The sequence below is a fragment of the Macaca nemestrina genome, chromosome 9 (assembly GCF_043159975.1).
Source record: "Macaca nemestrina isolate mMacNem1 chromosome 9, mMacNem.hap1, whole genome shotgun sequence".
Taxonomy (NCBI): domain Eukaryota; kingdom Metazoa; phylum Chordata; class Mammalia; order Primates; family Cercopithecidae; genus Macaca; species Macaca nemestrina.
The window spans coordinates 128057524-128076263 of NC_092133.1; the positions used below are offsets into that span (position 1 = coordinate 128057524).

General features: G+C 35.5%; 1 protein-coding gene across 5 annotated transcripts in view; it reads left to right on the forward strand.

Moving 5' to 3' along the window:
- The window catches only part of MINDY3 (MINDY lysine 48 deubiquitinase 3), an 81206-nt gene extending 62920 nt beyond the window's left edge, over window positions 1–18286 (forward strand). For 4 of the 5 annotated variants that reach the window (XM_011752070.3, XM_011752071.3, XM_024794866.2 and 1 more), the window contains 5 exons: window positions 659–731; window positions 7305–7377; window positions 9954–10041; window positions 14268–14339; window positions 17321–18286. In XM_011752070.3, the coding sequence (XP_011750372.1) occupies window positions 659–731; window positions 7305–7377; window positions 9954–10041; window positions 14268–14339; window positions 17321–17470 (456 nt within the window). In that variant the 3' untranslated portion in view covers window positions 17471–18286. The remainder of the gene's footprint in view (window positions 1–658; window positions 732–7304; window positions 7378–9953; window positions 10042–14267; window positions 14340–17320) is intronic. The other variant, XR_003019509.2, reaches the window with a different exon arrangement.
- Window positions 18287–18740: the final 454 nt, after the last annotated feature.

Consider the following 18740-nt stretch of genomic DNA (forward strand, 5'->3'; position numbering starts at 1 on the left):
TCAAAGATAACACAGTTTTTGTGCTTAGAATCCTGATAAATGTTTTCTGTGAGAAATTAGTCATGGTAGAGAATTTGTTTTATGGGGGAAAGAAATTTCTGTCTCTAGGGTGTTTCCTTTGAGTTCTGAAAAATTAAAATTCTGGACATGTAGAACTTGATGGAGCTTTGACTAGGTTACTAAATTAAAATTTTTAATGCACTGCTATCTAATTGTGTCATTATTTGCTATAATAAATCTCTGGATTTTATTTTCAAATATTTGAAAACTAGAGTGTATTTTATTTCTTCTTACCTGAACAAAAAAAATGTGGAAAAAAATGGTTCGGGTTTTGTTTTTGTGTTTGTTTTTTTTTTATGCTACATTTTTATAGTAATTGCCCATATATTAGACTTTTTTCCCCAGTGTTTTAAGTATTTATATAAAGCTTCACATGTATTGTTCACAACAATTTTCTGTGGTTGAAGTTTTATTGCCATTTTTCAAATGTAAAATAAATGACCTGGAGAGTTTATGACCTATCTCGTTACACATCTGTGATACAAATATAACTCAAAGTCTTCTGACTCCAATGTCATTATGTCTCCCTACCCTAGTATCTGTTTTCTTTTTGTCATGATACTATAGCTAGTTGACAACGTGCTTCTTATCTTTTCAGGATATGGCTTTAGTTGCCCCTGAAGCTCCTTCAGAACAAGCCAGAAGAGTTTTTCAAACCTACGACCCAGAAGGTAAAAGATTTTATTAACATCATCTCTGTTTTCTGTCTTCATATGTTTGAAAGACATTGATACCTACCTGATTTTATTCAAAAGATATATTGGGTTATTTAATGAAACGTAAGTTGTGTTTCTTGAACATTTTAAAAGGAAAATAGTGAAAATGTGAACAAATGAAATAGCACACAAGTCCTTGTTGAGTTGGGTTTCTTGGAGTACTGAAGGTATAGTTGACCTCTGATTAATCTTGACCCCAAACAGGGAAAAAATACCACCTTTTGAACAAACTGTTTGAAAAGTAAGTCATTTTCTTCTTTACTTGTCCAAACGAATATTAAACAAACAGATCTTCCAGGATATTTCTATATAATTGACCTCCCAGGATAAAGAAGCAGAGGAAGATCATCTGAATCATTCACTTTGGAGCCTGTGTTTAGCTGTTCTACCTAACAAAGTATAGTTTTATATATCATTAAAATGTCTGCTGAGTCATTGTCACCGAGGTTGTTTTGATCACTTTTGTGTTTACATATTTAGGTAACAGTTACGACTTTATTATAGCTAACTCACCTTTCAAGTATAACTTCAAAACTAAGTTGTCATACTTGAAAGTTCCCTTACAAAGTACCATGTAGAAATGGAAGTTGCTGGATCAGTGAAGTCCTTGTGGACACCTGAATGGATTCAGTTATCTTTATGAATATACTTTCTTCTGTCTTGAAACTTTTTACACTTAGCGATCTGCTCTTTTCCTCTCTGAAAATCCATGTCATGCAAATTTCTAAGAATATACTCTTAGCACTTACTAGCAAATAACTTTAGGCTAGTTACTTTTAGGTCTGCTGTTTTCTTAGGTATCATTGTTAGAACGACTATACCTAGTTCTTAGAGGCATTATGAATATTAAATGAATAATGTAGAAAGCACCTTGCCCAGTGGTACAAGCGATTGTCCAAGATGATAGTCATATTCTTAACCCAGTATCACTACGAACATTCCAAAACCAAACACATAGCTTTCATGTAATCGTTAAGTGTTGTGTTGTGTTGTGTTTTACTAGTGAAGATTTGGCAACCACAGTTGAAACTGGGAGTGAATGAGTTTCTTGAGAAAAGAAACATACAAGGAGAGGATCAGAAAATCTTAGGAGATAATAACTATTAAAGAATAAAGGCATGAAAAAATGCCTTCAGAGCAGACAAAGGAGCACTCAACTTTAGAAGGCTGATGTTGTAAGACTAAAAAAATTTCATCAATGCTGCAAAGATACTGAAGTTAAGGTTGTTAAAGTAGGAGAGTTGTCAAAAGTAGTAGTTTTGTTTGCTTTCAGTAATCACTAATGAGGTAGCAGGCTTGTACTATTCTTTTACAATGTACCAAGGAAAATTAGAACTTCTCAGATTACCAATACTAAAACATAACTTATAATCAGTGCAGTTATTTCAGAATTGAGTTGTGAGAGATGCATATGAAAATAAATTTGCTGTATTTCTACTAGACAAAATTATTAAATGGTTTTAATCTACAGAGTTATGTGTAACAACTTATCAGGACTATAAACTGAATTATTAAGCAAAATTTATTCAGATAGCTTAGAAACTATGCCTCTATATATGACTTAGGAAGAAGATAAAATCTACTTTTCATCTAAATATCACACTGTTCACGGTTTAGCTATGTGATAGCTCTAAGAAGTAGAAGGATTAAAAGTAGATTAATTTTTCAGTTTTTATTCTTTTCAATCACTTACAGACTAATCTGCTAATTTAATTTTCTTTCTCCAAATGGTATGCTTTTGTTTCAAGATGTAAGCAACACTTAGTGTACAAAAAGTTCTTACAAGCATTTAGATACAGTTTCCATTTAGCAGAGACTGGTATAGGGACAGTTATCCTTTGTCACCCTCTTCAGAATGCTCGTAGAATAACTGACCTAGAGGGACACTGAAGGTACCCAGGAGTATTTTTATATCTTTATCTCACTTTTAGCTCCCACCCCTGGTTGCTAAACCCGGGTATCTGACTGGGTGGATTTGCAGTCACACTGTTAACACTGTGCTGTGGGTATATTCCTAATTAAATAGACATGTACAGGCGAATCACTATTTATAGCATTGCCTCTATGAGACCACATCTTCCATAACCTAAACAAGTGATTTAGTACTGATCATTTGGAACATAAACCTGGTATGTAAGTGGGGATCTGTCTAAGAATGATGTGTGGCATTTGCATGGAATGTTACAATTTCTAAAGCACTTTACCTCCATGTCCTCATTAAAACCTTGCCACAAACCTAGGAGATAGGCAGGGATCATCATCGTTTTATTCTTTAGAGAACAACCTTGTGATGGTTTGAGTCACTTCTCCAAGCCACATACCTAAATGTGAGAACCAAGACTAGATTTTAAGTGTTTCAGCAATCTTTCCCCTTCTCTCTACTACCAGTATCTTTCTGAAAGGCTAAAGTCATAAAGAGGTACTTTTTAACCTTTCTAAATTTAAGTTTACTTTGAACTGTTAATTTAACGGAGTAAGGATTTGATACTCCCATTTCTAGTTGAGCAATTTCTGCCCGTTTCAGAATCTTGAGGATCTTAGGAGCCCAATACTTATTTTGATATCAAGCATACTTATAAAACAAGGTCAAAAATATATTTCTTAACTGTTAGTTTCTCATTTAGAATACTAGCAAAATTGTACTTTCTGCGGGACCTTGATGTATCTCCTCTAGATAATTGGCTCAGTTTAATCTCACATTCAGAAAGGGGAGACTAGCATACGTACTCAGCTTAAAGAGAATCAGGTATTAGGCCTATTCAAAGTGTTCCACATGAGCTTCGGAGAAAGGCCACAGTGTTTATTTTTGTGGATCTTTTTTGTGGAAGAAAGTGTTTGGATATGTGCTTTGTATTCAGGTACATGTTTTATAGGAATTTTTGTAAAATGATAAGGATGAAGATACATTAATATGATCAAAGATACTGAACAAGAATTCTCTAGTGACTCTGGATACCATCTCTGTTACTCCTCACTAGCTGTGTGATGTTGGACAAGTTCCTAACTCAGTTTTTCAACTGTAAAATGGACTTAATAGCAACTACTTTATATGAATTAGTCAGTACTCAATACCTTAACCGTTGTGTTGTTTTTTAAAAATGTGTGGCACAGAGCTTATTCCATAATCTCCAAAGACATCAAGGTCTGCATAGGGAGTGTCTGAAGTGCTCATCACAGGTTTTCACATTATACATAATGGATTTTGTTTTCTTCTTTCTCCTTTATCCCCTCCCCCTTGTACAATTACATGTCAGGAAGCAACACCATTTCTTTTAAAATATCCCAGTCTTTAAGAATAATTGGACTATTGTAGATTGAGCTTAATATACACCACTCCCTAGACATCCTCCAGAATTGCCTTGTCTTTTCTGTTCCTTTTAAATAAATGCTCCTCCCTGTGCCCTTGCTGTGGCCTCCCTGCACTCCTGTCACTGTCATCACTGTTTCTGTCAGGCAGCCCCAGCTAACAGTTTTCTGTATATTGCCACCATATTTTGTACCTTTTCCATCACATAATACAAATGAATTTGCAGTACGAGCTATAAACGAGCTACTTACTTCTGAGCTTGTATCATTAAAAGTAACAAATGTTATCGAGCAGCTATGAGTCAAGCACTGTGGTAGGCCCTGGGGATCTGGACTCCCTGCCCTCCAAAACTCATTGCCCACTGGGGAGCCAGGTGGGCCAGCCAGAAGTTAATGCCAAAGAGGTCCGGAAAAGCTCAACTCTGGTGTCTGTGTGACTTGGCCTTGGGGAAGAGGTCACTTGCTTTTTCAATAAGAGTATTTATTAAATTGTAGATCTATATTAAGGTTTTAATGGTATATTGCTACATAAATATACAATGTTTAAAATAAAATCACTTAATATTTGACTACAATGACATTAAATTCTAATTTTTTTTGATTCCCAAGAAACCATAGTCTCCCTCTCCCACAGTATATGGAAAATGTTAGCCTCAAGTATGCTGGGCTTCACAGTTTCCTTATAAGCTATTTGTTGCAAAACTCTTGAGAAACCTTTTTCCAGCTTCTCTGTTAATTTTGAGTATTTGATATTTGCCTTCTTCCTGCAGTGTCCAGTTTAGCTAGTATCTCTGTTAAAATTGAGACCTGCTGGTCTCTCCTGTTTCTTTCTTAATCTTTCAGAACAGAAATCCTGATTGTTTTATATTTCCTTTGAAAGCCCAACTCAGGTTTCCTCCCAGTTATGAAACAGTTGTCTTATCCAGTAAATGACACGCCTCACTTTCACTCTCCTTCATCAGCACTCTTTTGCATTGAGTTATTCCTCCCCACAATCTCTAAGGACTTGACACTTTTAGCAATCTGGATATTTAACTGGTAAAAATCTTTAAAAATTTTAAACCAACAGCTTTTTTCCTCCTGTCAGCCACAATCCGACAGTATTACAGTATGTATGTGCTAGCCATTGGCTGCTCTGCCCTCTTTTCATAGTCCCCATTCTTTTGTGTTGATATCTATGTAGTTAATTTACCAACGCATGCAAGTTCTATTTTTTTATTTTAGTTCTTCATAGATCTGCTTGACTAATCAAATGGTATTCTGAGATTTCCTTTGCTGTTGACTTTCAGGTCGTCTTTTCGTCTTTGTGCCTCTGTTTCCTTATTCTCTAGGGAGTCAGTTGACGAAATGTCACATGACCTACGTTTCATCTGTTTTTACACTTAACGATTCTGGTCTTTTTCTAAAGAATTTTTTTGTAGGTATGATTAACATATCAAAGTAAGTTTTCTACAAAGGAGAATAATTTTGAAATCTCTTTCTAATCTTGACTATATTAAAAGTCTTTGAATTATTGAGAAAATTCTATTACATCTTTAGTTTTAAAATTAGTATTTTAAGCATGTTGTTAAGAAGGTCACGTTGTTTTTGTTGTCATTTGCCAATTAACTTTTTCTTGGGGTGGGAGCTGAGTTGCAGGTTATAGTTTCTGCCGAAAGGCTGACAGCTGTGACAAAGTACATGCTGTTAGTGCTCCTGAAGAACGTTGTACAAATTGAACACCCCTAACCCGAAAGTTTGATCCTCCAAAATTTTGAGTGCCTATATGACCCTGTGGAGCATTTCAGATTTTGGACCAGATTGGGGATGTTCAACCATTATGTATTTGCAAATATTCGAAAACCAGAAGAAATCTGAAATCTAAAACACTTCTAGAACCAAGCGTTTTGGATGAGGGAGACTCCACCTGTACTACCAAATGGATATAGCCTATAAACACAGAAACCTAATTGTTCCTGTCTGCTGGTGGCCACATAAAGCCTGTTTCACATTTGGAGATGCTGAGCCTTTTTAGCTGTGACCTAACTTAAGCAAAATCGTGATCAGACTCATCAAAGCTAAGCCCACAGAGCTTGAATGTTTTTACAAGTGCCTTCAACCAAGGTCTTCTTTATTCTCAATACCTCAAATTACTGGTAACTTAACAAACTGGAATTACTCTAACCCTTCACTTAAAAAATTGCACATTTTTAATTATCCTAGATGACTCATAACCTTTTAGTCAAGGCCAATCTGTCTTCAAATGGATAAACAGCTCCTTATGAGGTTTAAGAATAGAAAAGACCAGTCTACAATCATAACTTCATTCCTTTCTGATAGTGATAGTGTACAATTCCACATCCTGAAAGAGCAACTGCACACTTTATGCTGTAGTTTGATTGTAGGAGCAGGGCTTTTGGACATCTTGTTCTCCATGGCAAGATTTTTTTTTAATCATCTAATCCCTGAAGGACATTGGAAGCTGATTTAAAGCTGAGAGTCTTCAGGCATGAGTAAATGGATAGGGGAAATTGGGCACTGTACATTTAAGGAATAAACAAGTTACTTGTTTAAAACCACTCTCATTTCAAACTACCCCACAAGGACTTTGTGTGTGTCATGGTCTGTTGCATCATCAGAGTTTGGGCCATGTTCCATAAAGTAGTCATCATCAGCATTAGTTTGACTCTTCATTTCAGGATTTTTTGGTGTTTTTTTTTTTTTTTTTTTTTTTTTCAAAAAAAGCCTACAGCTTTTATTTAAATCACCAAGTCTGTTTTAGAATATCTTTGCTGTTAATCTGTCAGTTGTCTAAATATCAGTGGATCGCTAACATTCCTTCAGGAAACTAAATAACATTGTGACAAAGGGAATTTGTTGGTAAAGAATTCTTTTAAATGAACTTTTAAATGGGAATGTAAAGGTTTACTTTGTTTATTGAAAGATTAAGTAGAAAAATATTTTCCCCGCTTAACGCTGTAACACTGTTTATAACACTGTTTAAAGGTCAAATAATTTGACTTTAAGCTTTCTCGGGGTTCTCAAGTTATAACATTTTTTTATTTGAAACTAATAGAAGAGAATCTCTAATAACAACAGGTATGATGCCTAAAATAAGCAGCATACTATTCCTTAACTCTTTGTATTTTTTATGCGATTTTTTTCCTGGAATCTGATCAGCAGTAACAGCATTTCTTGAAGTAAATTCTTATTTCAAGTTGTTTCTGATTTTTTCCCCCCCAGATAATGGATTCATACCCGATTCACTTCTGGAAGATGTGATGAAAGCATTGGACCTTGTTTCAGATCCTGAATAGTAAGCTAAACAGGAAGTGTTATTTAGCCAACTCAAAAAGATTCATTTAAGTTTAAGACATATTGTACATTTTTACCTTTTTAAAAATCTATATCTGCATATACGAAGCATAGCAATCCATGTAAAGCAAAGATTTAGAAAGAAATCGAACTAATCCAATGTTATAGCAGACTTGACATACTTAAATTGAATTTCCGTTCCCACCCAGCAGTTATTGTCCTGCTTTTTAAAAAATGCTAAAAGTGTCTTTCTATAAACTTTAAAAAGTTTTTTCTCTGCAAAGACTTCCCCATGTCTTAAAATTCTATGTGACTTTAGTATCTTCAGTAATGACGGTTCTATGTAGATAGTGCTAGTTGCCCTGCTTAAATAACCACCAGGCCTCTGACTTTCCCTCTTAAATAAAGATGATCAAAGATATCTAACATTTCTAAATGATTAACTGACCTGAAACTCGTGGGAGTGGCTGCAATATATTATGGCATATCAGTATTTCTTAGGATCCTGTCATTGTCTTCATTCTCACTGTTATGTTTTATACATTGTTACATCTACAACTTCCTCTGTAGATTAAGATCTTTAGTTATTATCCATGAAAAAATAACTCTTGTTAAGTGGATATATGTATTGATCAAATATGGGAATAAAAGTTAAGATAGGATCTGTACTCCTTTTTTCAGCATAGTTTTTCCTTCCGTAAGTTTTTCTAAGAATGAGAAAACGTGAGCTTATCGAACATAATGAAAGGGTTCAGCAGAAGCAACAGGAAATATTGGTAGACACCATTTTTACAATTTGATCCTGTTCTGTTTTTAGATGAGTTCAGTCATGCTTTCTTTGAAAGTATGCAATACATATAAACATTTATAAACCAACCACATCTGAATTAATCTGTCTCAATCTTACTAGAGCTGTGATTTCATCCATTCTCAATAGAAATATTAACAAATGAATATTAATAATTGTTTTCAATTTAAACAGAAATTCAGAGTGTTGACCTAGTCCAACAAATGGTATGATACTAATTACTACACTTCTTCTAACTTTATTTCCAAGTAGAGACCATCTTGTTTACACTGCTCTAATTTGCAAAAGAGAATTAACTCAAGTAATTTTTGCTACTGACCAGACTAAGGAAGAGAAAGAATAAAAAGTTGTGTTTTTTTTTCCAAATTCTTACGTAGCTATATGTCATCTACCTAATTTTCCTTGTTTTATCAGATAGAAAACGTACCTTGAATCATAAAGTTAGTACATTTGATTCAGGTTGTTTTTCTTGAAGTAGCTGAAAGATTGGACTGAAGTATTCACTCTACTTTGGCCTAGTTACAGTTATAATACAGGATGGCCCATAAAATAACTGGGCCATCCTAAGGATTAAATGAATTAAATGTAGTATGACCCTGCCTTCATTTGCTTCATCATAACCTCCTGGCCTTACTCAGACTCATTAAAATGCCATATCCTTTGTACAGTATGCTATACAAGAATGATAGCCACGGGCCCACAAAAGCATCTCACAAGGCCAATACTACATGTCAGGTAGCAGGACTGTGAGGCAGCCTGACCCAGGTGTTTCCCAGAGAGACGGCTATGTCAGCACAGATGCAGCTTTCATAAACCTTAAAAATAGTTGACCCTCACAAGAATAGCTTCAGCTCCTTTTGTGAAAGGCACACCTGGTAACTGACCCAGACCGAAGCAGCAAACTCAAAGGAGAGAAGTTGCCCCTGAGGAAGGTGGTTGACTAGAATCACCTGAAATGTCCAAACATAACACTTTACATGTTGTGTAGTAAGGTAGATTTAACTCGTCCTTTATAGTTTGAGATAGCATAGAAAATAAAACTTTTCTGAAAACTATTTCCATTTTTAAACCAATTAAACTGCAGTCTGCTTTTTTCTGCCTTCTTTCTAGTCACACATAACACCACCTGTCACCAGTCTTGGTACACCTACATCGTAAGGGCTGGTACGCAGTTTAGGCTGCTGCGGACCAATACAGTATATATCACTCACTGTCATTCATGACACATTAGCTCTTTGAGAATTAATGTAGCTCTTTAACCTTCAAATTACATTGTCTATGAATTTTAAGCTTCTATTAGTTCTTAAAAGTAAGCTTTTTAAGAGATGTTTTCTATTATCTGATGTTCCACTGCCTTTTGACCGTGTTTCTTTTTCTGCTTGGGCTTAAAATAAACATTTTGTTAGTTAAATGCCTTATTTGATTGTTAAATTCAGGCATACCTATGAAGCAAAGAGAATTTGCCTTTGGGAAGTTACAAGCTTGAGTTTATAAGCCTTGGTTTTTAAATTACTTTACCTAATAAGGAACAATATTCCAAAGTCGTCACAATTTAAATTTTAAATAGTAACAGATTACTCTAGTTTAAAAATAACCAAGTTTTGGCAAATTAGATGTCATTCCTGTGTATTTGTCATTAAGGTTCTAAAAAGAACAGCTCTTAGTATTTTTGGCAGTTGAATGTGTTGTAGTATCAGTAATTTAATCATGAAAGAAAAGCAGCTTTTTTTTCCTCTGGTATCCACTGTTTTTCTTTTTTCTCCCCATAGTATAAATCTCATGAAGAATAAATTAGATCCAGAAGGATTAGGAATCATATTATTGGGCCCATTTCTTCAAGAATTTTTTCCTGATCAGGTAACATAGTTGAGGAAATATATTTACTGTTACTCTGTTGGGATGATTACCTGTGATTGTTTGCAGCATTTTCTCTCTCTGTACAATGTCCTAATGCGCAGATATGAGACTGAGAAAGCACTGTTACATGGAAACCTTCCCAGACAGAGGGAATGTGTGTTCGAATACAGTAACGCAGTGCCTTGATGGGTAGGGTAGCAGAAGATGATGCAGACACCAGTCTATACACGTAATGATATGGAGAGAACAGTTCGGAAGTTTGTGGAGTAAAAAGAGAAAGATTATCTTTCTCCACTTCCACCCCCACTTTTCTTCTCTTGGGAAACTGTTAAATACTGTGAGAGAAGGTCAAGGTGGCTGTGGGTAGTAGAAGCCCCTACCTAATGAAGCTAAGCTCCAGGAGAATTTCAGTTGCGTGGAAGAAAACCTAAGTGGGTCTGTGCTGTTTCCCATTGGAACATATCTTCCACTGGGCTTCGATAGTTCAGTTACCTGGAATAGCAGAGGCATCTGTGCCAACGTTAATGTTTTTGGGTTATATCTGTATCACTGGCAAGCCAGTTCTATATCCAACACCTGTCTTTGTTCTCTAAGTAAAGCATTTTACCACTAAATCAAATTACTTAAGTAGATAATATACATCATGGTCATTTTATCAGATATCAGTGTAGTTTGCACTGAAGTTCATTGTTGGAACAGACATTCCAATTTCTATTTTACCGCTATTAGAGAGATTGACAAATAGAAATAATTTAAAAGCTAGAGGGAAAATTACTAGAATTCAAGATGTAATTGTTAAGAAAGATTGTTAAATTCTAGATAAAATTGTTAAAGAGGTAAGATTCAAAAAGTAACTGAGGATATCACAGTGTAGACTACTGGACTTTTTAAAACTTTGGCAAAGTCTTCATGAAAAATTAGATTGTATTTTCCGACATTAGATCCTTCAGTGTGATACCCTCTTTGTTGACATTCTGACTACTAGATTTTTTTTTTTTATTGGAATCTGATGTTCTAGATATCTGAATGATAAATTATAGCATTTTAAACTTTGATATAGTATTAATTTTAATTATATTTCAAGGCTATGGGAACATTTGATAGAAATATTCTTAGTTATAAATACAGTAAAAATACAATATTCCTGTTTTTTATTTAATTTGGGGAAGATTTTGAAGTGAAAAATGTAAAGTGAGACAGTTGTAGTAATTTTTTAGGTAATAAGAGGGTTCCAGTCCCTTCTCCTTCGCCTGTAACAGACATTTCCATTTGGTTGTACTGTTTGTTCCCTCTGTGTTCCTCTCTCACTGTTTGCTTGTTGCCTATTCTGAAGACACTCTCCACCTGAGCCTGGTTTGTCTCGTTGCCTCTGTATAGTTCATGCTGTTTCCCTCCTCAGAGCATGTGATCCTGCTCCTGATTACCTTTACAGCAGTGAGTTCTCAGTGTGATCTCCAAGAGCTTGTTAGAAATGCAGATTCTCAGGTTTCTCCCTGAAGCAGAGACTTTAAGGGTGGGTGCAGCAGTGTGGTCTAACAAGCCCTGCAGGTGATCTGGAGGCCCAAGTTACAGAACAGCTGCTTTAGAGGAAGACCTGTCACAGTATCACCTATTCCCATCCTGTAGTAGCTCAGACGCCCTCTGTGTCATAGATCTTTTTCGATCATGCCCTACATACCACTGATGTCCCCTTTCTCCTGTAGCCACAAAATGCATAGTGACTCAGCACTCCTTTTGGCAATTAATCACATACTGTCTTGTCCCTAACAGATGAATATAGTGATCATTCAGTAAACTGTTTATTTATTTAAGATGGAGTCTCGCTCCGTCAAGCGGGCTGGAGTGCAGTGGCACGATGTCAGCTCACTGCAGCCTCCGCCTCCCTGGTCCAAGCAATTCTCCTGCCTCAGCCTCCTGCATAGCTGGACTACACACGGTGGCCTGCCACCATGCCTGGCTAATTTTTGTATCTTTAGTAGAGATGGAGTTTCACCTTGTTGGTCAGGCTGGTCTCAAACTCCTGACCTCAGGTGTTCCACCAACCTGGGCCTTCCAAAGTGCTGGGATTACAGGCATGAGCCACTGCACCTGGCCCAGTAAACATTTATTTAATCAACCACAAATAAATGAAGTTGTGAAACTGGAGTGACAAGGACAGCCAGGAAAATATTTAACTTCAGTAATCTTTACAATGCTTCAAGTAGGTCCTACGGAAGAACATTTCTTTGCTATGAGGTAGAGGCTGACGCAGGAGAAAAAAATTGGAATATTTATAAGCTTTTCAAGGTCATTCGTTTAAATAAGAATAGCAGTAGCAGCTCCCATTTCCCAAGCACATACTCTCCATCAGGCACTGTGTGCCTTCTAACCTCCATACTATTATTTTCCCCATTTTGACAATGAGGAAATTGAGCATTAGAGAACTTAAGACAATTGTTGAAGGTCTTACACTAGGTATTTTAGTAGCTGATTCAGGAATCTGAATCATAGTCTGTCGAACCACAGAGTCTGCGCACTTTGCCACTGGGCTACACTACCTTTTGTTGGTATTTCTGTATTTTATGCCAGTTAATTACTGGAAATAGGGAATATAAATTGTATTCGATTACAGGAAAATGGTTATTTTTTAAGTTTAATTTAACTCTGATAGTCAAGAGTCAAATTATGTAACTAATTGCATTGACTCATGTAATTAAGGAAAGGATCAAATTGATTTTTCTATTTTCTGTAAGTCATTTTGAGTGGGATACAAAAAAAATTTAAGAGTTTAGGCTCTGGTTGGGAATGTAAGACATAAAAAGTTAAACAGTCTTTCAAAATAACAATAGACGAGATGATACAAGGTAGTACTATATGATTCATTCTCAAATTATTTAGACAATTGTTATGATAAAGGTTAAGTTCCAGTGTAGTAAAAAACCAACTAGTGTGTTCAGGAAACACTTCACAGAAAAAGTAAGATTTAAACCAGGTCTGGAAAAAGGAAGGAGAGGAGGGCATTTTAGAGAAGAGTAAAAAAAAATTCATGAATGTGCAAAAGGTAACAAAAGATCTTTTCATAGGGAAATGAGTCATGCTTGTCCAAAACAGAATTCAGAAAGATGAGTAATTAGAGATAAGACTAAAAAGGTAGATAAAGCCCTGTACGATTTTAAGACTCATGATTGCAGGTCACAGAACCCCAGCCTAAATTGGCATAAGTGAGGGGGAAAATACACGAAGGGAAAGGAGTAGCTCAGGTGAATTGAAGCAGCACTGGGAAGGTGCTCCTGGAGTCCTTGAACAGCACTGGGAGCGTCTCCACCTCCCATCCCCTCTTCTAAAGTGGCTACATTCTCACAGCCTAGCTTTCTGTAGGAGCTGAAGCTCCAGTTGCCAGCAGCTGTCTTCCCTTAATTCCAGTTGGAAAAATTCTAAGGAGGGCCACATGCCTGCTTGTATCCATCGGATATGGCCAGGAAGCCAAGGGGGATCTATCCAGCAGAGGCCCTGAGGAGAATCCCTGGGAGCCAGGCCCATAATGGCCTTGAACGCCAAGTTAGGAGGGTTGAACATGGTCTTTAGCTAATTGAAAAGCAAGGTTAAGATAGTGGGAATAACATGACCCATTTTTCTATAAGCTTACTCTGTTAGTGATATAATGTCCTTTATTGAATATTACTGAAGTTGCCTTAAGCATTAAAGTATGCTTTCATTTCTCACAGTGCTCTTTTCACTAATTAATGGTTGACAATATTCAAATATTGGATATTTTTTGGAAAAGAAACCACTAATTCAATATTGTGGGCCAAATTTGAAGTATTGGTACATACTGGAAGTGTATTTAGTCTGAGTAAAAGTGATGCTACTGTTTTTCTCAATTCATTGAGAGGAACAAATTATTTACATAGAAAGATAAATTTTAGGAAATATTTTTGTTTCAGAAGCTTGTCTTTTGAAAAACAGTTATAGTGATACATGCATAATTAAAAACATTAAGTTAGTGTGGAAGAGCTTATAATGGAAATCAACCTTCCCTCCTTTCCAGCATCATCTTCAGAGGCAACACTTTCAGCTTCAGGGCTTTCTGGTAGTTATAACTCCATAAACCTAAGTTCCTTCTTTTGTCAAATGAGTCCCCAGTCAAAGGACAAGGATTTGAGAAACATGTGTTTTACTTTCAGTTGATTAGAAATTGCCTGATATAAATATAATTTAAAGTTTTAATAGTCCTTTATTTATAATAGGGCTCCAGTGGTCCAGAATCTTTTACTGTCTACCACTACAATGGATTGAAGCAGTCAAATTATAATGAAAAGGTATGATAATTCACGTAGTCGTCGGTCTTCAACTGGGTTGATGAAATAAGTATGTGAGTATATAACAACATTCGATTCCCATACAATTGCTACCTGAGATTATACCAAGAGTCTCTTTACTATGATGACACATTTTAGAATTGGTCATCTTTCGATTTGACCAGTAGATGTTAGTCTACATTGGAGATTGACATTGGACTTCAGAGCAGTAGCTTCACCGTGACTAAATACACCCCCATACAGATCGTTACCCTTTGGCAATGTAGCATGTTTCTAAATAACATTGTAGTTAGTCCAGTGAAAGTTGTTACTGATCCATTTAAAGGAAGAAAGAGGTAACAGTGAGATTTTTTGTTGGAAAAAAATATTTTTAAATAAACAACCTTCGTAGCCAGCATTTATTGAGCATTTACCCGAAATTGTGTTAAGTACTTTGCTTAAGTTTCACACCACCACACCACCTTATGAAGTAAGTGTTGTCTGTATATCCCCATTTCACAGGTCAAGCAGCCAGGAAATGACAGAGCTGGGAGTGAAACTTAGTCCAACTCAGAGCCCCTGCTCCTACTCCTACTCATGATGCTTCACAGCTTTCCTTTGCTAACCACTGACAAAGCACATAGGTGATTCACTGCCAGCTGTACTCAACCTGGCTTAACGCTAGAGTTCGGTTGCATCAATTACCCCTTTTTGAGTGTCTATTATCTTTGCATTTATTCAAGTATCAGTTACAGTAGATACTAATTATAGTATATATATTAGTTACACCCAATTTTAAAGGAATAAGGTCTAACATTCCTTTTTAATTTGATCTGCCCATGCTGACTTCATGTATCTAAATTGTGGAAGGTTACAGAAAACAGATAGTGTAAATTAAGTACATAATTTTAATTAGACCAAATCTAAAAGACTAAAATTTACTGTTATCTTTATAACAAAATATAAATTAGATAATTTTATCAGGTCCAAAGAGATATATATATATATATATATATATGCAAAGAATGTACATTGTCAAGAAAATTTGGATGCTGTTTTCTAATGTGCGAATGAGTGCTTCATCTAGAGTTTGATGTTTGCACAGCTTTGTAATAGGAGGTACATTATAATCACTAATTGTTCACCTATACAATCCCTACCAGATGTATCTCAAATATTATCCATATTTTACAGATGAGGCATCTGAGACAGGGAGATTAAGTGACTCACCCAGAGTCACACAGCATGTCATTGGCAGAGCAGGGATTGGAACTGAGTTCCTGATTCCCAATCCTGTCCTTGGTCTGCTTGGCCACTCTACCTGTATATAGTGTAAGTTTTCAAATCATGCTTGGGACAAGCTTCTGACACACTAACAAAAAGATGAGAAAACAAATAGGATGAACTGTTAGAATGACGGTAATATACAACAGCTATAAAGCAAAGTATGGAAGTCATTAAGTCACAGAAGTATGTTTTGAAGTTATGCAAGAGCTAAAATTAAAGCTGCATAGCAAGGTTCTATTTAAAAAGGTAACAGACAAAAGGAGAATGCTGGCAAAGTGAGGTGGAGTCTGAGCCACCAGGCATCCGAGCCTGATTGAGGCCGTGGAGGTGGGTCATGGTACCTTGCCCAAGCACTTCTGCTCTAATGACATGAGCACATGAAGTTCTTTGTGACAAACAGAGCCGGTTGTATTTAACTTAATAACTTGAATTATATTGGTGTATAACTTTTCAGAAAAGGCCGTTTTGCTTTGGGGACTGAAAAGCCAGAGTTGTAGTTTCAATGTCAATTTATTTCATCAACACTAGAAACTAATATATTAAATAAAGATGCCAGAAAAATGTATTTCACATTACGCTTTAGCGCTTTCTTAGGAATGAGTAGATTCATGACACAAGATTATCTGATCTAGTAATATATTCTGTTCCTATATTTAATGTGTTTTAGAGGCAACTACCATTTAAGGATATTAAAGTTGTTTCTTTTGGCTTCTTAGTTAAATAGCTTATGGCTTTTATTTTGGAAGAACATAATTACACTGTGTATCAGCCAGTGAATGTGTAAAAATAAGTTTACATACTTGGGAAGAAGACTATCTATGTCTGTTTCTTTTAAATTACACAGCATCAGAATTTGTCTTGGTGCAAAAAGAAATTAACCACCGAGGAGTGCATTAATGTCCACAGTGAGCCCTTGGTAATGACTTAGGGTTTTTGTTATGTTATATCCAAAATACTTTTTAAATATGTTTCATTGTAAATTAATCAGAATAAAATTATTCTTGGTATTCACCTGCCAGTCAGTATGTATTTATGTGATCATTGCCACTGCATATACAGTATCTGGTTAGTTTGATCTTCAACCTCTATTTTACTTTTCTTTCTGTCCTGACATCTTTTTAAATTTTTTCTCCATGATTTTTCATGCTGTACAGAATGCACTCATGGAATTGCATTTCAGGAATATTTAATACCATAATAGCAAATTTTGTTGACATTCAAATTGTTTTCAGCTCTAGAAATTCAATACTTAAATTAGAAGGAGAAACATGTTCCTCAGAACATAATAGCTATATTCCTTTTATAGCTCTCCATTTCATGAGGCAGTATGAGCATCTGAGAACCTCAGTATAAAAGCAGTAGGACCTGTATAAATTATATGTAAATATGATAATTAAACATTTCTTTCCGATGGTATAGATCTATTGAAGAATGTTTTTTTCTTAGAAACAGTCTGTGTTTTATGATTCACACGATCTTGAATTTTTAAAAATCACCTGGCCAGCTAGCAATTAAATATCATTTACAAATTTACTTTGACACAAATCAGTAAGCAGATATTCCTGCTCATTTCTAACAAAATAAAATTACTTGTAAAGTTTCATCTGCAACAATATGTAATACCTTATTTGCTAGTCTCTAAAAATTGTTTTCATTCCACGTAAGAATTTGCTAAGACTGTTGATTGACCTCGGTGGCTTTATTTTATTCAACAGGTCATGTATGTAGAAGGGACTGCAGTTGTAATGGGTTTTGAAGATCCCATGCTACAGACAGACGACACTCCTATTAAACGCTGTCTCCAAACCAAATGGCCGTACATTGAGTTACTCTGGACCACAGATCGCTCTCCTTCACTAAATTAATTTGCCTACGTATTTATAAGGAGGATCTTAATAACAGATGTTGAAAGAGGGGGTCAAGACTGGCAATTGGCTGGATTAAGCTAAACACTGGTATCATTGATTAACTGTAAATAACAATTAAAAACACATTTTTAGTGTTTGATATGTTTAAATTATTTGTCCTAAAGCTTTATGTTAAAGATTAGCCTATTTTAACCCTTTGTGTGAAATTTACTAGCAAAATTAAGCTTTAATCAAAGTTCATCACTTTTGCATTCAGATATTTGGTCATTTACTTACCAGATTACAAACGCAATACTATAGCATTTGTATATTGAGTATCAGAGTTACTCTTTATAAACTTCTACTTTTGGGTTTTATTTCATTGAGGCACATTTTATTATTGTTTGAAGGATTCCAGCTTGTCATATATCAGCCTCTACACTGAAATGCAGAAGAGTTCATTTTTCTAAGATGTTTTTCATTAGAAATATTGACAAATAACAAATTGTCAGTTTGGATCCTTTGACAGTTGACTTAACTCTGGCATGTTCACAAAAAGTAGAAACTCTCAGAGACCATTACCATTTATTCACAGATGTATAGGGGATGTATTCTAAAAACTGATAGAATCTGATAGTCAACACTGTTAACTTTTACTGTATAATTGCCAAATACACTTTTCCAAATTCATCCCAACAGCCCTGTAAGCCAGCTTTCGTCTATATTTATAAACACGATAAATGCATGAGAACATCTGTTATTACGTTAGTATATTGTGTTATTTATTATGATCCTAGTTGATGGCCTAAATAAACACCTTTTTCTTTAACTGTACCCTTGCATTTTTTACCTTTGTGGCTCACAATAAACAAGTACGTACTTCTAAATGTTTCTACCCAGCAATCTTGAGAGCACAGAGTACTACAAATGGCTAATGAAGTCATACAGGACCTCGAATAAGAGACCAGGCCTTATGCTAACCTAAGAGCTTTGCTAACTCAGCCAGCCAGAAGCACGAGAACCCACATGGCAGCTGTCTGGACCAGTGAGCAAAGATGCAGAGATTTGCTGTATTCCAATAGGTTTATGGCCCAGCAATTTGAAATCACAATAGCCATTAATACTTTTTTTCCTCCACTTGTAAAGCAGATAATTATATGTAGTATCCTCTTACACATTTCAGAACTGAACGTCACCTTCAATAGTATAGTTCCTGTGTGAATTTCTGTTTGGGTTTTGTTTTCTTTCATACACAATTACAATATAATTAAGCGTAGGTAAAGGCATG